Below are 27,299 nucleotides of genomic sequence, written 5' to 3'. Positions count from 1 at the left end.
TCAATGAAAAGTGACCTGAAAAACGACTTGTTGAGTGTTATGAATAAAGGAACATTGTTAAGGAAATTCTGCGCGTTGTTTACAAATATTTTTTTTCTTTTCATTTTTCATAATTGTAACCCTAGAACGATACATGTATATCTAATACTAAATCTAAAAAAAAATTCATTCTTACCGGCACGGTATCATCAAGTTCAGACTCCGGCAGCTTCTTTATTTCCTTCATAAGAACGTCCTGATGGTACTTATTTGTGATACCGATAGCCTCCAGATCCTGTTGAACACAAGATAAGACGTTTGAACATGAGAGATCATTTGGACATGCATAAACGTGCATATATCAGAGGAGTAGATGAACCCCAATAGACTAGCGTTGCTATCTATGCTTCATATATTGAAGAGATAATGGACACATGTATCAGTTAACCACCAACCTTGTTCGTCATCCCAAAGATGAATGATGTGTTCTCGTAACCGTGCTCCCTGAACTTCTTCTCGTACTTTTGCTGAAAAAGAGACAAAATACGGACTTGAAACAAACGGAAAATATGATAAAGCGTCCTAGGGCACATGTCGTGAAAGACAAGCTGAATATAGGTAGTCATGGAAATAAAAATTTGCGGCGTTGGAGTAGCATATTGGTAGAGCGTTGGACTCCTCGGAACCAAGAAGAGGTTCCTGGGTTCGATACTGCAGAAATAGGCACCTGACTTTGGTTTGGGAGGTAAAAGGTAGTGGAAGAAGATGGTTTGAATTCGCTTTCCACTGCTGTCATCATCATCATCATCGGTCGACGTGATCACACATGTTCGCACATATTTACACACGACGGGGTGATGCCGCCCCTTACGGGGTGACATACCCTTTCGTGTGGCTAATTACAAGACGGGGATGCGCCAGGTCTCCAGTCCGGGTGAATGATGTAAATCGCCGTATGGCTGATACGGTATGGAGGTTCGCCAGGCCTACAACCGGGTGATTTGATGTGAATTACCAACTCCAGATAGAAGGGTTTGCTCCAACCACACCGCACCATCGCACGTGTGGGGGTTCTTAAACGTGCATGGGGTGTGACTCTCCCCATACACGGGACCTCCATTTAACGTCCTATCCGAGGGACGACTCATTTTTCACTTGAGTAAAGGCGAGGAAAGTCGTGTAAAGTGCCTTTCCCAAGGGCACAAGACCGGCAACACGGCAGGCGGATTCGAACCGGCGACCTCTCGGTCACGGGCCGAATACACTACCACTGTGCTACGCGACCCCACTGCTGTGCCCTAAACATAAACAACACGCTGCCCCTACGGCCTCAAAAATGACACGGGACTACCGTTGCCTAAACCTTGAATGAAAATGGTTACACAAAGTAAATATCATCCTTACTCTTAGCTCGTCCTGCCATTGGCTCGGAAGGAAATCGTTCACGTCGTGCTGAGATTGCGTGCTGGCCGATCTTATCAGAAAGCGATGCTCTCGCAATGTCCTGTGTAAATGTGAACGGTGTCCCCGGATAGAACCTTTCACTGACCCGCCCCACAGGCTGCTCTTGTTTGCAGGAGCTGGTTTCACATTACCTTCATGAGAAAACAAAACAAAAACAAATGACCGTAGGAAACTCGTGACGTAATTATGGTTTATGTTGGTTGTGTTGTAATCTGTGGTGTGTGATATGGTGTTTATATCGCATAAAAAACACACCACATTGACTTATACCAAAAGCTTACTTAAAAGCTAAGTTAAACGTCACTATCACTGCCAAATGTAAACACAATCCTGTACGCATCAACAGCAAAATCAGTCTCTCAAAAGAACGACACCAAATGAAAATAGCTACACAGCTTCACAATGCATACCTGAGACCCACACTATCATATAAACAACACGACGTGCACAAAACACGCAAATCACGGAACATCTGCTTGACAGTATCCAATTACCGTAAGGCATATTGAATTCACAATATGCCTCCATATCAAGACTTTTCGTCGCCAAAATAGTACAGTGTATTTATCTATGGTTAAATGCATAGCTAACAGTTCGTCAATTGAAGACAGGAGGCGTTAGACTTTGGCCCCGTGTACTGTGAAGCCTCAGACGTCAACCTCACGATAAAGGAGGGTAACACGGTGTGCTTTTCCATATTTAATTTCGCCATGGAGTGTCCTATGTATGATACGTTACGCAATAAGTTATTCACATTCCAATGTCTAAGTACTACAGATTTCAAGATACTCGATACCAGAAGTAGATTTGACTATATCTTTAGATCCGACAGTCCTCATAATGCTAAGATAAGTAAATACATAAAAGATTGATTCGCGATTAGAAAAGATAGTGACACCACTGTTTCGCCACATGCCCTGATTATATAGCGGTGTTTTTATCATCCTATTGTTTAGTTAGAAGAGTTTTAGGATTTATTCTATATTCACTTTTTTGTAGTTTATACTTTACCATACCAAAGTAAATGTGATTTTTGTCATGCCAATAAAACTACCTTTATCTGTCTTCTCCATTGAATAGTTAAGAACAAAACGCACGCATAGATAACATTGGAATGTATGTCAAAATGTCGTACCAGAAAGACTGTGAAGTTTCTTACCTAGAAAAGATTGGGTCTCACTCTGCTGGTATTCTGATTCACTCTCCTCATCTTCGGTCTGTAAATCATCGATGTCATCGATGGAAATTTCCTCCAGTTCAGGCTGCTTACTGTCTTCCCGCCGGCAACAACTATTTTTTTGCAAAGCTCAATGTTTTAATCATTGAAATTCATTATCACTGTACACTTTCCATTGTCCCCAAAAGCACTATTCAAAGAAAATGAAATGAATTCATTTTACGTAACAACACTGACCTGCACATAGTTCGGCATAAGTTTGACATCACTTCCATGATACTTTTGCCTCCAGCGGCCATACCTGGTACTTTTATTTCTCGCGTACCTAGAAAATAAAAAAAAAACAATAAGGGTTACAAAAGGCACTTTTGAAAAACAGTCCGGATGATACAAGGAAGATGCAGTGGACGTAGCTAGCAAAATCAGTTGCCGAGTATAGGCATGTTCGTTGTACTACAACCACTCATTTGCACAACCAGTCAAATAAGGATGTCTTTATCGAGTTCATGATTTTATACAGATAAACTGATATCTTTGCCATCCAGTTTAAACGTGCTATGTTTTCATCAAGTACGACAAGTAACATTTGCTGTTTGTTGATGTCGAAATTCACATCATTCGTGCACGAATATTACATGGGAGGGCATCAATGAAAGTTTGACATACACTCATGTAATAAGATGCACAAAACTACACTAAGTGAGACATGAACTGGACGTATTTTATAAACAGTTCCTTCAATTTTTCTATGATGTGTCCTTACCCCAGGATCTGTCGGTCATGTTACAGACGCTGTAGATGGTCATCAGGATGTAGCCAGACGGCAGACTCAGCAGGTACACGAAGCCGTACAGCAGTTTGAGGAACTCCGATGGATGCAGCAGCGCCGTGAGCAGGTACAGAGCCGCCAGGCTGAGGAAGTAGATCACGCTTACCGGGAGAGGCAGCTGCTCTAGGATTGTCGTTGGCGGAGTACTTGTTATTGGAACTGGGAAAGCAACAAGAAAGTATATATCTTTTGTTACTCTACCTGTAGATGACAAACAACTGCACGCTCTTAAGCTTTTGTCATATTTGATGACCATGCACGTGGGTCTAACATGAAGAGCTGTCTACCATCATGAGCTTTATATTTCTAGCATCAGCAGGTGTCTGTCATCAACAGTTGCGTAGTATTAAACAAATCTTGGTAAACACAAAGGGATACAAGAGTCAACTTAGGTCAAAAACAGTTACTCAAGCAACTAGATATGATTTTAGAAACGGTCAGATGCTTCAGATAGCATCAACTATCTTTTGCCATTCACAACTATGCAGCTGCTTGAGTAACCGCTGTTTGATGTATATTTGATGTCTTACCTTCATCCACGTATCAAGAGCCACGTTGTTCAGCGAAACCTTCTCATATAATGCTATGAGACCGGAATCACAAAAGTTGCTGAATTTCATTTGGCCAAATGGGAGTAAAAGCCTTTGTTCCGACTATGCTCACATTCTGACAAGAAGAAGGGCTAACAATCAATAGATGAGTAGAACAAAAGATTTCAATGAACAACCTACCGTTTTCATCTTTGAGCTTGACAAACTCTCTGAAGATGAGTTTACAGTCCCTTTCCTTTGCAGGGTTTCCACCCTGTCCAGCGAATTCAACACAGAGCGTCTGTTCGTCAAAGAGAGACAACTGGAAGCCACTTGGAAGGATAACGAGATTGAGAAAATTTTTGATATTAATTGTTTCATAGACCAAAATCTTTTAACCTACATTTTGTAACGTTGGTAGCCAAAGGAGACCTGGTACAGTAGATTGAATGATTTTATCTGGGACTGCACAAAGTTGCCGATGACAGAATGCAAGCAGAAAATACCAGGGAGAGAAAAACATAGACAAGGCTGATACTATAGACACCCCCCCCCTCCTCCAACACACACACACACACATAGTTGTGGGGAATGGATAAAATAAGATAAGATACGGCAATTGTGTTAATTCTCTTAATCTAAGCATACATGAAAAAAATGAAAAAAAAAAAACTTCCGCAAAAGGAGCTCGCCGTCCCACTAATAAAATGGAACTTCTGTTTCTCCTGTTAAAATATATTTAATGATGAATGTAAGATGGATTTATAAAGTTTAATTTACCTGTATTGTGTAATGTGACCGGAAACGTTGTCGAACTGGTCGTCTGGTCCAAAGCATTCCATCAACCATGTAGAAACGTTGTTCTTCGACCAGTTGAGTGGCCCATCGCAGGTTAACGTTTTACAGTCGCCGCAGCCAGTAGTAAGGCAGTCAAGGCAACCTGAGGGAAAAAGCAGTGAACATGCAAACTTATTTTTCTGTTCAAATAAAAGATATATTTCTGCTTAAATGAACCGTGCAGATTTTATGTCAAAATCTATGACTGTTTAGTCTCAAGTATTCGATGGATTGCCTGAATACATGGCAGAGAGAGAGAGGGGGGGAGAGAAAGGGAGAGAGAGGGGGGGGAGAGAGAGGGAGAGAGAGAGAGAGAGAGAGAGAGAGAGAGAGAGAGAGAGAGAGAGAGAGAGAGAGAATTTTTATTTCATTTTACAGCCAGCCGAAAATTTATGCTTGTTTATATTGTGCAAATTATTACTAACAAGAATATTATAGCAGTAACAATACAATTGATGATTGCCTTTCAGCATCAAGCTGTTTTGTCATTGTTATTTTCCGGGGTCATAAACATATCTATATGCACATTATTATAGATCTTACTTTTCTCGGCGTCTGTGATGTGGTTGGCGCTCTCCTGTGTTAGCCTGTCGTTGAGTCTCTGGAAGGCAACGACCATTTCCCGCGCCTGTCCTATCAGTACCATCACCATCACGACCATAAACACCAGCGTCAGCACCTTCGCCCACTGTAAGAGAATGGGGGAAGATGTCACAAAACGTTGCTGAAAGTTTACATGATAATGTTATAAGAATGCATGTTTTTATTTGTTTGTTTGTTTGTTTATTTTTATTTAACCAGGGATACATATCGCCAATTTAGGCGTTTTTCAAAGTTCCCTGGGGGGCAACCCCGAAACATACATGCAACATAAAAGCGATATCAAGTAACATAAATGGTAACATAGCGAGTACTAACGAAAATTAACACAACTTAGCATACAAATGATAAAGTAAAACAAATCAATTATACAACGTAAGCATAATATAACTCGAAATCATTATCAAAATAAAATAAATGGAAATGAGTAGATATTTGCATACCAATGTGAACAAAATAAGAAAAGACCTAATAGTTACGTTTTAGACCATGTGGTATTCTGTTTTGTATATGGTTTTGAAGGTGGAGATGGATGCTGCTGCTCTTAAGTGTGGAGGTAGTGAGTTCCACAGGGATGCGCCGGAGAACGAGAGAGACTTTTTCTTGTATTGTAGACGTGTTTTAGGTAGTTGAAGCCCCCCCTGTGTACTGTGCCGTGTGTGGTGAGAGTGTGTTTCAGCAGATGTGGTGAAGAGTTGGGAAATGTGTGGAGGAGACATTCCATTGAGTGCTTTGAACATAAAGACGGCCTTATTTCTCTTGTGATGCTGCGCTACAGGGGTCCAGCCCAGTGTGTTCAGAATGGTCTCTCTTGGAGTGTGGTGGTCGCAACCTAGCACTACCCTGCCCGCCCTGTGTTGCAACTTTTGTAGTTTGTCAATGCCTCCCTTCCCTCCCTGGTCCCATACAGTGCTGCAATATTGAATGTGTGGGAGGAATAGTGTAGTATAAATTGTCAATAGCGCTTGCCTGTTCAGATATGGCCTTAGGCATTTCATGATGCCGATTATCTTAGACAGCTTTTTGCTAACGTGGAGAAAGTGGTAGTTCCACAGCAGGGCCTTGTCTATAACAAGTCCTAAATACTTGAAAGTATTATAACTTTTTATTAGATAAGTTATAATTGGTGTCTTTATCGTGAATGCATGCAGAATTATAATCTTGTAGCATTTTTAACATTTTCAAAAGCTACAAGAAAATGGCTTAGATGTCACCAAACCATAGTGAAAACTAACACGTACGTATGATTACTATAATTGTGGCGGTCAGTTGTGGTTATTGTAATGAGCATCTAACATGCAGAACTGCTCTACATTGTATTGAGCGTCTTCGCCCACGGCAAAATGGCTGTAAAGATGTTTAAAAAGCCTTTGACATCCGGGCACATCATACATAGTAAATCAAACAACTCATATGAATAGCTTCTCTTACTATTAGTAATGTGTTGATTTAGAATGTTACTGTTACTCTAAAATCGATAGAATTTTCAGTTGTAGATACCTTGAGCTGTGTGGATTGCTTTGTGTACAGACACAGCGCGCCGTACCCGAGGAAGATCATTGAGAACACGACAACTGTTGGCACGATCCCTCCTCCCACACTACCTACAACCAGCTCCAGACCGGCTGACATGATGAAGACAATCAACAACCATTAGAATAGGATCCATTGTTGGTTATGAGAAAATGATTGTAAGTGTCCTCTTTAGTTCCGGCAAAGTTAACCCTACAAAATCCTGGCTCGAAGATCTCAACTACATCTTAAAACAGATCACATGTGTTCCTTTTTGTACGAAAATCAATTTAAGTTACTTATTTCATTGAAGTTGAAATAGACTTTCCTAAACAATGATAACTGATCATCGTCTATCAATGAACAGTTCCTTTCTTTGGTATCTCTTTTTTGTTCCTTTTCGTTTGGTGTTTTTCTAAAGATTATCACTGACAACCAAGACATTGTCAAATATTTATAGTATCTAACGCTAGTTAACGCTAGCTAAAAGTAGTTAGGTCTACGGACAATACCTTCAAATGGCAATATTTTCCCAATAAATACTACAGTTTGTAACCACCATCTGTCGCCTTGATATCCCTACATACCGTATTCTAAATACAACGGATATAGGTTACCCCACGAATAAAGGTTGAGAAGCACCAACAACATGGCCGCTTCTTACCAGCCATGATGAGGATCACAGTCGATGGACCAATCATAGATGAGAACAGCAGGAAACCCTGATACATGATGAAGAACTTTGAAACATAGTCACTCTTGATCTGCCCCCCTCCCCACTTCCTGATGAGTTCCAGCTGGTTAGCGATGGTTGACGGGATCCACCGTCTCCTCTGGTTGAAGAACTCGTCAAATTCCTCCGGACAGTAGGTGCTGTCCTCGGACACAGCGGTATACTCAAGCCGCCAACCCTTCTCTACCTGGGGAATCAAGTGAAATTGGTCAGCATTAAAAGAATTCTTTAGTCAGTGATAACTTAAAGGCGTGAACACGTAACGAATTTTCAATGATGTCTTCATGGTACTTCTCGTGAGAGCACGATACTAGGTCCGAGACTTGTGTGGATCTTTTGCACCCAAATCCACCCCCCCGTCTCTTGCGCTCACAATATGTATCTGCAAAACTGTGCTCTCTATGATTATAATGATTAATCGCTATGGTTATTACGTGGCAAGACTCAGCGAAGGTTATTTCAAGGTTTGACCCAAATGCCACTCGGCAAAAAATACGGGTTACATTCGTAACTGAATGCCATCTCTCCATTGATCCGAAACATGGTTGGTACCAGCTAAACTACTCGCTAAGAGTAATGATTACCAACTGACCCAATAGGAGATGCAGGGGTCCATCACTGTATCATATACCACATTACAAACAGTTTTACTACATATGGACAACAGTTGCTAGATTGTGAAAGACAATGAGTGCTACACATTCACATGAGGTGTGATGATGATGATGATTCTACATTAGATGATTACAAGAAAGCATTCGAAAGAGCACGTATCTCAAAATCCAAATTTAATACAGCTATACACAAATATGTGTAAGACAGCAAAGCTGGCCAAAAACCTACGCTAAGCTAGACGCCAAAGAAAAAGATAAAGCTTATATGAAGCCAAACAACAAACTTCTCACCATGAGTGTACACAGCCAGCGATCCTCTCCCATATCCTTGGTGAGAAACTCCTCCCCTTTGCTGACAGTAGAGGCGTACGTGGCGAGGGTGTCCCTGACAGCCTTACACCTGTACACACTAAAGCAACCTGGACAGCACAGCACTGTGCCCAGGATACTGTTGGCAACCTGAGGAGTGCAAAGATTTTTATACATTAAAAACAGCAAAGCTGGGGATTTTTCGCTTGCCACAGCCACATAAGCACCACATACATTGGCAACATATCGCAGCAAGATGCAGCATTAAAAGTAAAAAACTCTGAGGAAGACATCTGATAGAGATCAAAACGTAAGAAGGTGGGACCATTTTACTGGTTATGAAAAAAAACTATGATATCCTATGTTCTACCTTCCTGATAAATTATCTTCGGAGACATAGCTGATTCTATGTTTGTGAGATCGTTATCATTACATTATTCCTTTTTAGATCCACCATCGAAGAGCGTTGGCTTTAATCTAAATATCATCCTTTTAGAACTTTATAAAGTTCGGTGATGTAAGCTTTTAAAGTATGCATCTTTGGGTGCAAGTATATCGATTCTATAGTAAGAGTCAGACAGCACATATCATTTATCAAGTAGCATGTACATTCAAAATTCTGACAATTAACTCTTAAAAGATTGATACCATTTATATGCTGAAGTAAAGGTTTGCGTTTTCCTAACCTTTTGGAACCAGTGCCCGACAGCGTAGTCGAAGATCTGATACCAGACCAAGGGCCCTGAACCCAGCGGGTGTGTCCGGGCGCACACGGCCCCGACGTTAGGGTCCGTACTCATGATCTCCATCAGCGCCTTGGCGGACTGCGGGGAGAACTTGATGTCCGCGTCTGTGGCCAGGATGTAACTGTCCCGGTCCAAGTCTAAAAAAAATGGAAAATGAAATTTCCGTTAGTCTATGTCTAGAGATTATCTCATGTGCGCAAAATGGCAGTAACTCAAGAAACTGGAGATGATTTCGGAAACGGTCAGACGTTTTACATAGCATCCATTATCGTCAGTGGCAGTAGCACTTGTGTGGTAACATTGATTTGGTTGTCTGTACATTTATTTTTGTAACTATGAAAGATCATTTGTGTTGTTCTCTACCGTCTCTGTCTGATGCCACAGGTGAGAATGCTAATTTTTTGCAACAATATAATATATCACGTATTTTTTTCATGAGTCAAAAGACTCGGAGTGAAGTGTTTGCATATCCAGCATCACCGCTTGCCGTTCTAAATATCTTTGAAACGAATACTTATACCAAGATCTGGAAGTCTTATATATACTCGTACTTAGCAAAGCCATGTAGATATTTTTTTCTTCATTCTTTTAGTTTGAGCAAAAAACAATGTATAATCAAGAGAAAAACTGGGCATATTCGCAATATAGTTGTGTACCCACCCGTTGCACAATACCCGAGCAGTTCTACCCTCATGCTGATCCTGTCGTTCCAGTTCACAGGGTTGAAGCTGATGTAAGCTGCCCTGATCCGTGTGTCCAGGATATGCTGTACGGGGGTGTCACTGTCAACGTTGCCTTCTAACACCTGAAACATTTGTTCAAAATCGTGATACCCACTTTATGCAACGATATTACTGTAAATAAGATCTCATAAGCCCGCTAAATTCGAGGTATTGAATGATAGATAAAAACGTCAATAAAGATATTCCTACCACGGGTTTGCCGTCACTATCCTTGTAGTATTCCCATGACTTCCCGTCCTGGCTGTAGGACAGGTTGTACTCAGTCACCCACTCCTCACAGCCGTGTTTCCCCTGAGTTACAACTCCTGTTACAACCATATCTTCTCCTAGGTAGATCTGCAACCGCTGAGAGAAAGGGAGGAATTTTTGTCAATCATCGAGTAAGAAGTCTAGTATTCCATTGTACATTTTACAGATGCATTCGAAAAATGGTCAAAATTTAAGACAACTCCCGTCACAACCATGTCTTCTCCCAGATAGATCTGCAACCGCTGGGAAAAAGGGAAGAATTCTTATTATCGAGTAAAATGTCTAGTATTCTATTGTACATTTTACAAATGCATTCGAAAATTAAGGGGTCAGTGCTTAGAGCATAACTCTAGATTTAACCTGTTGACATTCTGGTTTTCAGCCTCATGTGCCACCTCCGGCCCCCACACGCTACTGCAGTTCTGAACAAAGTCGCTAAAGCAAAGTGCCGTTCATGAATTGTCTATACCTGGTGTATATCAGAGTCTCCCGCCGTCCAGCCGCATGTCCGACTGCCGGTCCCCACGGCGTTCAGCCGGGCCTGGTGCGGGCCGTGCGACGCCGCGTCACCATACGTAGACGTAGCGAGGATGTCTGTGTCAGCGATTACTCTGGACGCCATTCCCAGTGGATGGAAGTATGCTAAAAGGAGAAAGTAAAGCTGTTGTAAAGCTTTTGGAGTATGGTTTCAATGAATGAAAAGAAGAAATGGTGATGCAAAATTGGTATATAGCAAGCATTTGCTAACCTGCGTAGTCCAGGATGTAAGACATGTACATCACTTGGCTCCATCTCTTCTTGTTCTTCACCTATAAATCCCAAAGAGGCGATTGACAACCAATTAAATCAATTAGTACATCAGGTCAGTACTCAGTCGATATTATGACTCTGTCCATGATTAGAATGGTGCAATGGCCGAGTGGATAGAGTGTTCGCCTTGCATTCGGTTGGTCGTGACTTCAATCCATGATATAGACTTCAGACTTTAAAATCATGGCACATTCTGCTTTCTCTGCTTAACACTAACCATTTGATATAGAGTGTAGAAGTTAAACACACATGTCCACAGATCACTACCAGTGCAGTAGCCTCCTGTGGCTTGCACAAATGTGTGACCCTAGGGCCACAGAAATGGTGATGGGTACCAACCAAATATGAAATTATGATACACATGACAATATATGCGAGTGACATCAAAGGACTTACCAGAACGTTGTCCTTTAGGTGCACCGTGAACATCATCCCGCTGGCCGTGTCTCCGCTGCCGTAGTGAAGGTTCCACTGGAGCTGCAGCCCGTACGGAGTCTTATACCGGGTACACTGCTGTAAGATGTCTTCCGGGTCTAATACACAAGAACGCAAAATTATTGAACTCGAAACATCAAAATCGAAACGTCAAGCGTTTTAGCTCGAATGAAACATGGAACGTTGTAATTACGTGGAAACATGCATTGTACGTTAAAACGTTGGGACTCAATGGAAACATATAAGATTCGACCTCAATTAAAACAACCTTATTGAATAAGAACAAAATTAGAACTTGTTGATACTATACTCGATGCAAGTAGCCCACATAAACAATAAGTTCAACAACAGACAATCATAGAAGCTATTCTGTTGTATATTGAAACTTGTGTGTTAAGAACCAATTACCATAATTACAGGTTTGCGATAACAAAGGCTGCATCATATTTTTTTCGTTGGCATTTTTTATCATATGGGCGCCGCCATTTTTTTCAAGGTAGTGATGCATGATGCGAAGGGATGTAGCGCGCGATTTTTGACGTGTTAAGGTGGGCTCCCACTGCACTCGCGTCACGCTTGCGTCGCTTCGGGGTTCGTTCATTGTGTCACTGTTGTGTTATTTTCGCCGATTTTCTGTTGCGCTCCCACTGACATGCGTCACTGTTGCGTTTCTAGACTAAATTGACAGGTTATCGGAAGTCGCAGCGTTGTCAATGTATGAAAAATCACTGTAAAATGATGAAAATGCCTAAAAATGAGATTTATAATGAAATAATTTCCCTTGTGATTATGCTTATGCTTATGAATGTTACTTATGTTATATGATAACCTTAAAAGACTTTTACAGTGAAAGAAGTAACCCAAATGAATGGACACGAACCATATACCAGATTTGACTCCATCGCTTATGTGTTTTGCAACAAGTATGTGTAATGCTGTGTGTTAATTTGCATATTTCACAAATGAAAAATCTTGATATTTCCTACGTTTTAATAGGAAATAGACAAAATATAATCGTGATACTGTTGAAGGCATGTTGGCGTCACTGTTGTGTCACTGTTGTGTTACTCTTGGGTCACTGTTGTAACTGAAAAACTGTTGTAAAACGACATCCAAAATGTATCCAAAATAGCTTTTCAATAATAAAATGATGTTTACTTTTGATACTTGGTGCAAAATAGACAAAATATAACCTTGATACTGTTGAAGGCATGTTGGCGTCACTGTTGTTTCACTGTTGTGTTACTCTTGGGTCACTGTTGGGGCATCTTGCCACTTGCGTTATTTTTTAACTTCCAAAAAAACGTCGCGCTTGCTTGTGTCACCTCTAGGTTTGCTTGTGTCACCTCTAGGTTCGCTCGCGTCACCTCTAGGTGCCGCGGGGTTACGTCTGCGTTGTCGAACCCCGAAGCGACGCAAGCGTGACACGAGTGCAATGGAAGCCCACCTTTAACGATGTCGTGGAATGTTGCGAGCTTGTTGTTGCTACTCTCCACGCAGAAGTACGGTTTCATCTGTTTCTTGACGTGTTTTAGTCGTCTTTATTGGGCTTTACATTTTGTACCATTTTCTTCATGCCTTGCGCATCCGTGAAAAAAAGCGGAACCCAACTTCAGCTTGGAGAGTAGCTTGGACGGTCTTGCAAGATCTCAGAGGTATTTCAGTAAGGCCCCCTTTCCACTAGACGGCGATCGCGCTGCGCTCTCACTGCGACCTAAATAGGATATGTGTAATCTTCACTTTCACACTTGGTATATCATACAAAACGTAAAAGTGTGACTGAGAAGACAACAAAGCACACAAGGTGTAAAAAGATTCGTTTCTTTTCTATAGAATTCGTTGAAGGATCTGTCAAATTTTAGGTCGCAGGGAGAGCGCGGCGAGAGCGCCGTCCTAGTGGAAAGGGGGTATAATAAATGTATATCCCACCATTCTCGTCCTGAAGCGTCCTCTCCATGACACTGAAGAGCTGTAGTGCCCACTGTGACGGCTGACCCTGGCGGCACCCGCCGTCGAAGAAGATGTGAGACTCGAAGGTCCGTTCTCCCACCTGGCTCTCCGCTAGGGCACGTAGTGACGTCAGGAGCTGATCCATCTCACGTTCAGACTAAAGACAACAAAGGATGAAGAGACAAACATAAAGGTGGCATCTCACTGTACTTGGGACACCGGTGCGTCACTGTGTGGTTCGGAAGATTACCCAACGAATTTCAGAGATCAAGAACGATTTTTTTTCTTTTTTTTTTATTGTATTTTATTTTAGTTTCATTTTGTTTCTCCTACGTCCTACTATACGAAACATCTAAATCATAAAAGGATCGGCAAAAATAACACAACAGTCCGCAGTGAATGAACCCCACTGTGCCACACCGGTGCCCCGAGTACAGAGGGATACCGCATTAAAGTTATAAGAGACCTGTTAATTTCTTAAGACAGGCCCCGCTTATTAACAAAAATCACCAGGAAAGTTGTACATGAAAAATAGAGTTTGTTTGGTCTACTTTAACAACCAAAATTACCATATCTGCACATATGGTCACTTGCTATTTAGCTTTCTTAAGGCATATAGGATTACAAGCATCAAGACTGCCGATTGCTGTTAATAGTATTTAACGTTAACAAGGCACACAAAAGTTAACACACACAAGACAAACGTAAAACAATCACATTTTCTCACCTCGTGATACATAGTAGTGCAGATGTAAACGTGCGTGTTCTGTTTGGTTTTCTTCCGTGTGGTGAAGTCCTCGCCCTTCGTGTTCCTGTTCTTACGGCTCAACAACATCCACTGGGCGGGGAACACACTGTTGTACCCGGGAAGCCAGAACAGCTAGAGATATTTGGGATCAAACAAAGTAAGGTAAATCTTTATCTGAGACGAGTCCGAGCCGAGACAGTGGGCCCTATAGACTTTCTGCAATTTATGATTCACTGCTCACAATTCGTCACGTGTTCTATCTGCATGACTTGACGCAGAAGTGGATTGTTCATTCCTTGACAAAGACTGGTACTGTTCAGTCGAAAACATGAGTGAGTCCAATTTTCTTGGTGGAGGATACTACGGTTTGACTAGTTTAAGAGTCCGACATTACTGCATCAAATAGGGCAGCCAGAACATGTACAACATTTCATTGTCTCCCTTACCACTATACATAGGCGGCGATCGCGCTGCGCTCTCACTGCGGCCTAAATAGGATATATGCAACCTTCCATCTTATGCTAGGCATATCGTACAACATGTGAGGGTGTGATGTAGAGAACAACAAAACACACAAAGTCTTAAAAAATTTTGTTTCTTTTCTATACAAATCGTTGAGCGGTCTGTCAAATTTCAGGTCGCAAAGAGAGCGCGGCGAAATCCCCGTCTTAGTGGAAAGAGGGTATTATAAGCAGCTGGAATTGTCATCACTAAGTTTAAGGCAACCTACAGCCTTTAGATTATTAGACAAGTAAAGAAATATATAAATCCACATTTCTACAGTTTTACCTGTGCTTCCCGTTCCATGACGATAGTTGGGCTCCTCATGACGAACCATGTGGTGGTGAAGAACTGGACCAGCAGCAAGCCCAGACCGACTCCGACGTCCCACGCGAAGTCCTCACTCATAAACATCAGGCAAGTGTCGGGATGGACGAAACTCATGGTGGAACATATCGGTTTGACGAATATGATTCCTGAAAATACATTTTGATATATGGCTTATTATAAATAACCCCACACACTGCCATATTATCTTCCCTATGTATAACATCGGCTATTGCATTTGGATGGATGGATAGGTGAATGGATGGATGGATGGATGGATAGGTGAATGGATGGATGGATGGATAGATGGATGAATGAATGGATGGATGGATGGATGGATGGATGGATGGATGGATGGATGGATGGATGGATGGATGGATGGATGGATGGATGGATGGATGGATGGATGGAAGGATGGATGAATGGATGGATGGATGGATGGATGAGTAAATGAATTGATGGGTGAATGAGTGGATGGATGAATGGATGGATGAATAATAGTGTTTCGTGAACTATAATCTTATTCTAAATCATTTGTAATGATATGCATTCCCTTATGTGCTATATTCCTTTTAAAATATGTAATTAGAAATAGTGGCTTGGGGGCGGATTTAGTTTGTAAAACATAGTAAAAGAAACTCAAGTGCTTAGATTTTTTTGTCAACAGACCTTTTGGAAAGCTACAAAAAGCAATATATATCACGTACCTGTAACCAAAGTGCTTAGAAAAGCAGGCAAGGCGAATCCGAAGAAGCCCATGCGTATAGCACAGGCGGTCCATGCTAGGATGTACCCCGTGAAACTGGCGGTCACGTTTACGATAAAACTAACCATAGCCGGGTGGTCAATCGTGAAGTGTGCATAGAGGTTTGGCTTGATCCAAACCCAGGTAGAACAAATATCCGTTAGTCTAACATACTTCAAAAGGTCAGGGATCAAAAGGGCAGACACTAGTTTCACTAGATTGTTCAAGATCCCTGCCTTCCATCTTGAGTTAGCATGGTCCGGTTTTGACGATTTGGACTTGCGAAGACATTCGGTCTGAAACTCTTGAAGCTTTGGAGCCCAGGCAGTGGACAGAAGTAGTAGGGAAACGACAGTTTCTACCACATATTTCTGCTTTCTGAAGTAACACCAAACACCGACAAGTCCTCCACAAGCGAGAACCCAGAACACGCATGTAACAAGACGCGAAATACGTCGGCAGTGTCGTTTCTTTTCCTGCTTCCATAGGACGGTTATCTGTTTGGCTGTTTGGCTGAGGATCGGGACGAAGAGGATCCCGTTGGAGAGGACCACGCTGAGAGCCGGGGTGACGGACGGCATGACCCGCAGGGTGAGGAGACACAGCCCGGTCACCTCACAGATGCTGAGAACTGCGCCCTGGGGAACAGAAGTTGATATCAATAAGTCTTATGTTGTGTGCCTGACAATATGTGGAGTATGGAATTCTAGGAAGGGAGGAAGAAAGAGGGGAAGGAAAGAAGGTAGCAAAGAAGGAAGAAAGGAAGGGTGAAGGAAGGAAAGAAGGGTGTAAAGGGTGTAAAGAACGAGGGAAGGGGGAGGAAAGGAGGAAAAAAGGAAGGAAGGAAGGAAAGAACGGAGAAAAGTGAAGGAAGAAAGGAAGGAAAGAAGGAAACAATGAAGCAAGGTAAGAAGGAAGAAAGGAAGGAAGTAAGAAAAGGAAGGAAGGTAAAGAGTTTTCTACGGACGGAGGGAGGGAGGTACGTACATGTAGGAGACAGTGGGAGGGATGTAGGCAACAAAAAAGGGAGAAAATAAGGAAATGACATAGAAAGGAAGGAAGGAAGGGAGGAAGACAAAAAGGGAGAAAGGAAGAAATTAAGATAAAGGGATAAATGGAAGAAAGGCAGGAAGAAGCTAGGAAGAAAAAGAAGGAAGGAACGAATGATACTCGAATCAATGTAATCAACAGCATTTCTAGCATTTGTTTTTATGACTTTACACATTAACATCAATTTGTAAGTTGAGCTTATGTTGTCTCCCTTGCACGACAGCCACCGAAGTCAGAGTATAAACACGGAAAGAAGCTTGCTTTTGGGGTCTTTTCAAAAGAAATTATTACATCAATGCGTTGTTTTCACAAAAATGTGTTGACAAGTCTAAGTCAACTTTCCGCTTTGTTTTCAGGCCGTGTTTTTGTCGTGGGAATTTTTCGTTCTCATGGCCCTTTCTTCTGTACTCCTAACAGTGCATTTGAACCCACAAAATGGCTGTTTGTTTTCTCTCGCACCAGTGCTAGCGATATATAAAAGCAAAACACGGAAATTTTTAACGGCAGTGTCATCACCGAAACCATCTTAACATGTCGCTACGCCAGACAAAACTTTGGTATCAATTACGGAGTTGAATCATTTGTTTGTTGAATTTTTAACAGCTGTATGTACAACGGAAGAGTGGAATTGCACTCTTCCGTTGTTTTCAAAGGGCTTACTCTATTAGTCTACCAAAACACAACGTCATTGGCATACTTTGATTGCAGTACCACGAAGAAATATGAATAAAACTTAGGCTATTTCGGTTCGATTATATAGATGATATCCTCTGGGAACCTTAAAGCTTGCAAATTAAAAAAAAAAGTATGGCTAAAACAAGGTTTCCTTCATTATGAATTCTAAGTGGTTAGGAAGGTTAAAGAAATTACGGTATACAGAACAGTAGAGTTTTTCACACCTTCTTCTTTGGCTTTGGGATTTACTTTTGGCATACTACGACATTACAGCCGTTTAAGGCTCTATCTCACTGAGTGGAGGCACTCTGGAGGTACTGCGGTGGTACACTGGGGTTTCTCCGATTTTCTCTTGCACTCACACTGAAGTGAGGCACAGTTGTGTTTCAAGTCCAGATGAACAGGTTATTGGAAATCGCAGCGTTGTCAATGGATCAAAAAGGTGTGAGAAAAAATTTGGCGTGGCATTGTCAACGTTAAAACCCCTTTTGTTGTAGACAAAATATTTTGAAACGTTGATGAGAACGTCATGCCAAAAATAGACAGTGATGACAGCAATACCTTTGATTTGACTGGTACACTTCAATTACCATTCCTCGGCGTTATCTACATAGCACCTTGACCGCAGTTTTCAATACGCCACATATAATGTCTTTATCTGCAATGTTACCTATGAAAGCCAATTTCAAAGGTGCACTTACTTGTATACAATACCGTAAAAAGGCTGAAAATGTCTAGACGGTACGTTTCGGTGTCACTGCGCCTCGGAATTGGATTTGTGTAACCCCTGACTTATCATGGGGATATCATCCAAAACCAAAAAAGTATGACCAAAAATACAACTAAACAGACAAAACTAGAAATGACTCGTTTTCTATCGATGGTATTCTTTGAGCGTTCAACTGCATTTAAGCCACCACGTACCACAGCTTTAGAGAGATACCCAAATGGCCTCCAATTTAAAATATATGATTGGATTTACCTCCTCGAACAATTTTCTTTATCTTTCAAACAATACCAATTTAATGCCATACTATGACTGTCTCTGGAATACTATATGCGTTACGTACACATTACAACTCAGTCAGGGCAACAGATGCTTTGTATCTTTGTGTACAGTACGAGTATTAGGTTACAGTGAATTGTGCCCGCGTATTGTACTATACTTTGCTGTATTGTAATATACTGTGTTTTGGGGTGGGATGAAGGGGCTACTATTTTTTTTAGCAGTTAGTTACATCGCTACATAAAGTTGGCATCGCTTGCGGCTCACACCAAGTTACCTACGCTTCTCGATAAGTGTGTTGGGTCTTTTACATTCAAAATTTTATTGCGTGAAGTCCCAATACACGGGAACAAAAGGCTTCGCTTACCCCGACACAAACTACTGACCGTAGCCGTGACACCGTCAACACTGTCAACAATGCTCATCCGGGTAAGTTAACAGCTGTGCCGAGGGTCAATGGAAAGGTCAATTGTAAGAGTAATAATGAGCTTTTCTTTTCCGAGAAAGAAACAAAACTCCTGGGAACGTGTCTGACAGAAAACCGACAAACTCTGGTGTGTTTGAAAAAAATGTGTGTGTGTGTGTGTGTGTGTGAGTGTGTTTATGTCCGTATGTTTGTGCGTATGTCTGCTGTGCGTTTGTGTGTATGTCTGCTGTGTGTGTTTGTATGTATGTTTGCATGTGTATGTGTGTGTTTGTGTGTGTGTGTGTATATATATTATGTGTGTGTGTGTGAGTGAGTGCATGCATGTGTGTTTGCGTGGTAATGTGGGTATACGTGTGTGAGTGTGTGTGTGTGTGCGCGCGCGTGCGTACATTTGCGTGTCTCTGTGTCTGTATGTCTGTATGTGTTTGTGTATGTATGTGTATGTGTGTGTGTGTGTGTGTGTGTGCAAGTATTTGTATATGTGTTTGTGTGCGTTTGTGTGTGAATATTTGATATAAGCCTTCAAGTTGATAAAAATTATACTATTGACTTGAATCACAGGACTCCCACGGAACATAAGGTAAATTCAAACACGCCTAAGTGTTAATACCTTTACAGGTGTCGCAGACATTCAAAATCAAGGCGTGTCATATCCTTGTTTTTCTTCCTTTGTTTATCAATGTTACCTCGTTGCTAAAACATGCCATACATTCGAATCCATGGCGTTTCCTTATTTTTGAACAGCATCCATGCGTTAACATGAACATAAATGAACAGCCAGAAAACATGGGAACAAGAAACACAACCAGAGGAACCACCGGATTTTCAACTTGAAACACTAAACAGTATGAAAATAAATGAAATACATTCAAAGCTAATATGCCATTTTCTTATTTTTCTGCGTTTCACATCTTTCCATGTAGAGTAATTGCGACCACTGAGCTACAAAATATTTTGACCTATAGCTGCAGTTTTCTTGTCGAAAAAAGAGAGCTAAAAATTTTAATCAAGTCCTCAATATACGATGCTCAGATTGTCATCCGAGAAAAAAAGGGAGCAAAAAAAAAAGTTTTGAAGAAAATTTACCTTCATGACTTCCAACGTGCTGTAAAATATACATAGTAATACAAAATTATACATATTATCAGCACGGGTATACACATATCAATAACTGAACTATACAAAACAAAAACATTATGCTTAAGTATAGAAAGTGATCGCCAACGCCCGAGGTTCGCCGGTGTCACAGCGATTTCGCCACACCCAGTGATCTCGCCCCCCTGGGGGGTTGGAAATTTGACGACATGAAAAAGTTCGAAGTGTGACTGCTTCTCAAACACTTGATTAAATGACAACAAGGAAGAAAATACCCCGGCTTTAAGCATGCGTGACCCTTACGTGCGAAACGGCAGATAAGCTTCACCCCACCTCCACCTTTAAATCAATAGGACACTCATCTTTCACTAAAGACTAGACTGACTCCTCTTACACATTCCACTAGACGACAATCGCGCTACGCCTTCACTGCGATCTAAATTGGATATGTGTAACCTTCACTTTTACACTTGGTATATCATACAAAACGTAAAAGTGTGACTGAGAAGACAACAAAACACAAAGTGTAAAAAGATTTGTTTCTTTTCTATACATTTCGTTGAGCGATAAGTCAAATTTTAGGTCGCAGTGAGAGCGCGAGTCCTAGTAAAAAAAGGGTATTAGCTACCGTGAAGCGTAATCTCCAAGCATATCTATCGGGGGCAAAGGCAGTTTCTATACTCTTAACTGTGTCCTACCGAGAAAGGAAGGCGCCTCTCTGTTTGAGTGCTAGGGGCAGTTGGGCACAGTTTAGCTCCTATATACTAACTTTGTTCCCGATAGCTCTACTTTAGAATAACGCACAGCGACCAAAATTGGATTTTTGTTACTTTTGATTATATGGTTAAAATATGATGCAAGATGTGATTACGAATTCTACAGGGATGGTTTCTAAGACAACAAAATATATAAGACGTAAAGATAAAATAGTTCTTCATCTATAAAATTCGTTGAGCTTAAGATACAACGCATTTTAGACATTGTACTCGTATCTACAATATTTATTCATTGTAATATTCATGCTACATGTCGTATTTGTATTGTTTATGTTACAATGTTCTCTGCAATAAGGTAGCAGTACACAACGTAAACGAGCCTGATAATTCGGCTTTCGAGCCGCAAGCTGGCTGTGGTACAAATAAACCATTCTCTCTCTCTCTCTCTCTCTCTCTCTCTCTCTCTCTCTCTCTCTCTCTCTCTCTCTGTCTCTCTCTGTCTGTCTCTCTCTCTCTCTCTCTGTCTCTCTCTGTCTCTCTGTCTCTCTCTCTCTCTCTGTCTCTCTCTGTCTGTCTCTCTCTCTCTCTCTCTCTCTCTCTCTGTCTCTCTCTCTCTGTCTCTCTCTGTCTGTCTGTCTCTCTCTCTCTCTCTCTCTCTCTCTGTCTCTCTCTCTCTGTCTCTCTCTGTCTGTCTGTCTCTCTCTCTCTCTCTCTCTCTCTCTGTCTCTCTCTCTTTGTCTCTCTCTGTCTGTCTGTCTCTCTCTCTCTCTGTCTCTCTCTGTCTCTCTCTCTCTCTCTCTCTCTCTCCCTCATACAAAGAGAAGAGAGTGGAATGAAGAAATACTATAACTTATAACTGAGAAAGAAGTAGCAGACATAATACCCAGGAGAGTAAAAACAAACAAATTTGCGTCACAAGTTCATTGTGGACAACTGCTTTTGTTGTATCCCCATTATGAATAAATCCCACAGCAAAAAGAACCGCATGACATTTATAAAGCTACTTGAAGACTTGGTTAGTTATTATTAAAGGAGGATATAGTAGACCTTAGACGGCGTTGGTATGTCTACTAATCAAAACTAAGCACGTTGGCCAAATATCGTAAATGGCTTAAGACAGCTAGCCTATATATCTGTCTGTTTCAGGGTTTACCTTGACCGACTACATGTAACAGACGTCATCTGTGTTGTCGACGTGAGGTTACCTTGTCTACAGCTAGGGGGTGGGGTATGTCGATAGCTTGACTAATGATTATTTAGTGTGCTTTGGTAAAAGGAATTCCGCATCAAATTCTACTGAATTGCGCACACTTAGTAAATAACAAGTATATTTAAAAAGTCGTGGCTGGTACTAGTTTGTCTAAAAATCATTTTGCTGTGTCTTTGTAGAAATAAAAGTACGAAATCAGTATCTACTAACTTGTGCAAACCTAGTAAACAACTAGTATGTTCAAAAAGCGCGACAGGTATTAGTTTGTCTGCTGATTATTTTGCTGTGTCTTTGTAGTTAAAGAAAAGTACGAAATCAGTATCTACAGATATGTGCACAGCTGAGATAATTAGTATATTCAAAATGCGTGGCTGGTACTAGTTTGTCTATAATATTTTTTTTTTGCTGTGCCATGGTACGAAATCTGTACCTACTGACTCGTGAAAATCTAGTAAACAAAAGGTACTGGCTGTTACTAGTTTGTCTTACAAACTAACTCAATGATCTATAGCGTTATATCTATTATGTATGCTTGTTCTGTGTCGTTGGAAAAAGAAAGGCACTATATTCGATCTGATGAAATATGCTTGCTTTGTCAATAGTTAGTTAATTTCAAAGAACGTGCCCTGGCACTACTTTGTACTACCAACTCAATAATTTATAATGTTATGTTTGCTATGTGTACTAATTATTTTTGGTGTCGTTGTAAAAACAAAGTCGCACGACATCTGAATTGACTGAGCTGTGCTTGCCTAGTAAACATTTAGTATATCTAAATGGGCGTGGCAGTGTACCAGTTGGTGCTACTTATTAGATGATTTGTAGTGCTGTTTTTATAACGTCTACTAAATAATTTTCCATTTCATTGTATTGAAAAGGGCAAGGACGTTACATCAGCTGATACTATATTGCAGAGGGCCTTAAGCTAAGAGCACACAACCCGTGTGTAAAGAACGTGTACATACGTGCTACGTGCCAAAACGTTTGGGATCCGCAAGTTGTAAGTACCGCCACCGTACGAACTCGTAGGGAATCCGACGGATTTTGGATTACGCAGACACGCCGTAGAACTTTACGTGCAGGCAAAACTTTGTGTGCCATCGGGCTGCGGATTCGCCCCCCATATGTGCCAGTACGAGCGACGCGCCTGCCATGTACAGCCTGAACGTTTTCAGAAATACGTGGCGGACTTGTCCTAAAAAAAAAGTACGGACAAATTGCACGTAAGGCGTACGTGCCCTTAGCTTATGGGACTGATCCATCCCTACTCTACCTGGAGTCCGGGTGAATGATGTAAATCACCGTGTGGCTGTTACTAGACGGCGGTTCTCTTAACGTGCGCTCCGACCGCACTTGTGTCAAGCTTGCGTCACTGCGGGGTTCGTTCACTGCGTCACTATTTTTATATTTTCTCCGATTTTTTATAATTTAGATTTTGCGTAATACGTAAACGTATGACTTAGGAGACGACAAAATACACAAAAAGAAGAAAAAAATCATTCTTTATCTCTGAAATTCGTCTAGTATCTGAACCCCGTAGTGACGCAAGCGTGACGCAAGTGCGGTGGGAGCGCACCTTTAGCCACCATTCGTATGATTTGAAGTGAATCGCCAACTCCAGACAGAAAGATTTGCACCATCGCACACCAGATATGCCCCTAACATATTCCGAAAGGTGTGGTGGGATCTTAAACGAACGTGGGTTGCGGCCTCTCCAAAATGCCTGTATTGGCTCAGAGACCTTAGATTTAATTTGATATTTAGCTTCTCTATTTTAGATGAAGACATAGCACTGAAAAAGACAATGTTCACTCTGTTGAAGACGCGGTGTCCCATGTCTTGTGTACTTTACTCTAATCTTTGTGATGGTAGTGCTAATAGGATTTGTCCCTACTTTGTTGTACACTTCCTCGTTCGTATTTCCATCTCTGGGGTATACAAATTAAAATAATTACAAATAATACAAAATTAAAGCGCTATCTACATGTCACTCATGTTCTAACATGAGTGACATGTAGATAGCGCTTTAATTTTGTATTATTTGTAATTATTTTAATTTGTATGTAAGTCCGACCTTGTACTGCCACATACTAAGACAGAGATATTAAATTTTATATTATCATGTCCTGTTCATATATCTTCCTACGTAGGCCAATTCATTTACAACTCCTTGCAAAAACGAGACAATGCTATATTGACATAATGATCTGAAGTATTAGCTTTTATGACACTAACTAGATTGTTTATATTGCTACATTAGATTAAATTAGTTGTAGATTGCCATACACTTTACCTGTTACAATTGTCGCGCAAAAATAAATTTCTGACATTCTTACATTTTTTGGTGCATTTCAAAGTAAGGATAACTATGGTAAGCTGCGTACTATACTATAGGTATATATAGATAGGTGTACAGACAAGAAGATTTATTTCATCATCGGGCAGCAATTAAAAATGTCAAAGGTTAAAGGTTATAGCACTGACCAGACCAGTATTTCTTCCAGCTGTTATTTTGTTTTGAAATGGTTACCAGGGCAACGGGGAGTTAGCCTGAAGCAAGCGGAAACCCTGGTCAAAATCACCCTGAGTGGAGAAGACTTTCTCGATATGTCTTACTAGACCTGTATTTCTTCCAGCTGTTATTTTGTTTTGAAATGGTAACCTGGGCAACGGGGAGTTAGCGTGAAGGAGGCGGAAACCCCGGCCCAAAATCAGGCTGAGTGGAGAAGGCTTGTTGACCAAAGTACGAGTACTACTAGACATGGTAGGATTTAAGTGTTTACAAGGACGTCGGTCTTTATGTACTAATGCATTACACTTCGTAGAATAAACTTTTAATTCATCATATTGTTCCAAGTTTTGTCTAACTTTAAAATGTATCTATGCAGTTTATAGTACCTTTTATAGACCTATCCTTGACGTGAAGTGATTTGCGATTACGTTAAAATATGACTTCAGGGCGACAATAAATCTGCATTTACAGCATACTTACTCTATATATAAATGTTTTCATTTGAACGCTTGTTGAATCCGTATGAGTTTGATTCAGTTAATGTTTGATTTGGTCTCATATAGTCTTCTACAGCTATATGTATCTATCGTCATGTAATCATATAATGACGCACAATAAAGGAGCTACTAAACCTCGAAATTGTAGGTTAACACGTGGGTATATTCAAATTCGTAGGACGTCCGTATGAAAGCATTTGCCTCTACCAGGCTCCACAGGTCACTGGCAACAAATAGTAGGAATTGGACAAATATGGACACATGTCAGAGGAGTTAGCTGAGAACTATGGTTCGCGACCAGCTAACTTCTCTGGCATGTTATCGTTTACTATTTCTATATTTGTCAGATTTCTACTACTTTAAATGTACTGTTTTGTTTTCTTTGAACCCTGCTGGATTCCGCGCGGAATTCATATAGACTTGAGAATTTACAGACGTGTGAACTCACTTAAAATAAAAGTTGTGCCCCGAAGCGTACATCAGGTGGACAATAGGTGATATGACAAATTATCTCATGGACGATCAAATCACCTCCTTTTGACCCATGCTTGCCATATTTGTAGACATGTGTCTAGTACCAAATGTCATACAAAGTGGACACAAACGTTCTTCCGAGTTAGTATACTCGACAAAAAGTGGCGAAATGGTTTCAGGGTCCAAGATTGAGTTCATATTTCTCATTATTCATAACAAAATGGTATTTGATACAAACAAGCTTAAGAAGTGATATGTTTTGGGTGAAAATTGATTATGGGTCCAAGTCTCATTTCCGTCTACGCATCTAGGTTAAAAGTGCGTCTCCCCGTACATTGACCCAGATTCACCGTCCAAGCGTTCTGTGGGCCGTGTTGCAATGTTTCGCGCGTCGGAGTATCATAAGTGTAAAAATCTCAGTCAGTGTTAGGATTTTGTTAATAATTCGCTTGCTTTAAAATCTATAATGGTATTCTATTCCCAAAATTTCGTTTATGTTGCATGTAAACTATTGGCGATAGTTTAAATCCACGTGAAAATTCCCGATTTTGTTTACCATTTTTATGCGACAAAGAATGCCTTCAAAAAGTTACGTAACTGACAAAAAAAACTGAAACTCAGTTCTTGCTATAGAGATGTTCTTATAAACGGCTTTTCTGTTCCAGGAAATCTCTCGAAAAGAGACGGTCGCTAGACTTTAGGGTGTGCAGACTCTAATTTTGTTTATTGCATCAATTTATGACCGACAAAAACGCGTTGACAACATGGTTAAGCACGTAGCTTATGTTCGTGTTGCCATAAAAAGGGGCATTACAAAGTTACATTTGAACAAGTACAAATAAGTAAGGCAATGGAAGAATACCAAAATATTGCAAGAAAAATCAAATGGTAACAAAAGTTACATAGAATATCGAATTGACCCCCCCGAATTTTAACTAGGTTATGCACCCGGAAGTAACTATGGGACTAAATGTTCGACGCTTGTAATATTGACCCTTCGACTGTTTTTACCTATTCCCCTCTCTACATCTTATTGTACACTTATGTGGAAAAAACAACAACTTTTTAACACATGATAAAATCCGACTTACCAGGGCGATAGCTTTAAGGTGCGGCCACGGCACGGAATCTTGAAAAGCGCCGTTCCACAAACTCCTCAACAAGGACACTCCGTACGGTATCATCAGTACGTACACCAACATCAACGCAGTGACGTTACGCTCGAGTTCACGTTCAAGTTCGACGTCCGTGGCATTATCCTTGCATCTCGTGACATTGTCTTTACTCGTGGCATTGTCTTCACTCGTAACATTGAGGCGGAGATATCTCACCAGAGAGATCGCCGAAAGATGTGAGAGAGCGAAGCTCGCCAGAACTACTAACCCGAGAAGTATGGATAGTACCAGCTTGAGAAGTTTCAAGTGAAGCCCGGTTTCGCCCACCGTCTTGCCGCGACCGTTTTCAGACTTGGACGGCTTCGCGTTCACGGTCAAAGTCGGTTCGTAAGAACTTGGGGCACCCCCCTCCTCTGACGACGCCATGCTTCTTGTCGCTACTCCTCAAGTGACAAGCTAAGATTGCTTATGAACGGGAGGGCGAACAGGAACAAAAGGGGGGCGCCTGACGCGTATTTGCCGCCTACCGTTTGACACAGGTGTCGGTTACCTCAACTAACCAGCAGCATGACGCGCACACAAAAGACAAGGAAGTAAAAATTTGACACCGCAGCCGAACGTTCAAACAAAGCGCGCGAAAGTCTGCCTCACTGCGTTTGCACAAATGCCGAACGTGTGATAGTT

At 41.1% G+C, this 27,299-nt stretch overlaps 1 protein-coding gene across 1 annotated transcript; it reads right to left on the bottom strand.

The window, feature by feature from the left end:
- LOC118411191 lies at positions 1 to 27,299 on the bottom strand. The gene is made up of 25 exons (XM_035813270.1): positions 26,592 to 27,299; positions 15,801 to 16,476; positions 15,055 to 15,242; positions 14,245 to 14,397; positions 13,497 to 13,674; positions 11,529 to 11,665; positions 11,071 to 11,131; positions 10,792 to 10,964; positions 10,263 to 10,418; positions 9,991 to 10,135; positions 9,271 to 9,467; positions 8,560 to 8,734; positions 8,254 to 8,279; positions 7,593 to 7,848; positions 6,917 to 7,041; positions 5,360 to 5,504; positions 4,760 to 4,919; positions 4,181 to 4,311; positions 3,384 to 3,608; positions 2,858 to 2,945; positions 2,603 to 2,733; positions 1,384 to 1,574; positions 435 to 506; positions 176 to 274; positions 1 to 15 (listed from the first exon to the last, which is right to left on the bottom strand). Exons 1-25 carry the CDS (start codon positions 27,039 to 27,041, stop codon positions 1 to 3), a joined length of 4,353 nt encoding a protein of 1,450 aa, XP_035669163.1. The 5' UTR covers positions 27,042 to 27,299.

The sequence above is a fragment of the Branchiostoma floridae genome, chromosome 3 (genome assembly GCF_000003815.2).
Source record: "Branchiostoma floridae strain S238N-H82 chromosome 3, Bfl_VNyyK, whole genome shotgun sequence".
NCBI lineage: Eukaryota > Metazoa > Chordata > Leptocardii > Amphioxiformes > Branchiostomatidae > Branchiostoma > Branchiostoma floridae.
Note: the sequence above shows the minus strand (reverse complement) of the source record. Positions and strands in the feature narration are given on the sequence as shown.

Bases quoted from the DNA above. Each gene is read 5' to 3' on its own strand.
- LOC118411191 (XM_035813270.1), bottom strand. From the start codon at position 27,041: ATGGCGTCGTCAGAGGAGGGGGGTGCCCCAAGTTCTTACGAACCGACT. The intron at 13,675-14,244 runs GTGAGAAAATGT...TGTTGTCTTTAG, and splicing joins GCACTACTATGTATCACGAG to TCTGAACGTGAGATGGATCA. The intron at 1,575-2,602 runs GTAAGAAACTTC...TTTCTCATGAAG, and splicing joins TGAGACCCAATCTTTTCTAG to GTAATGTGAAACCAGCTCCT.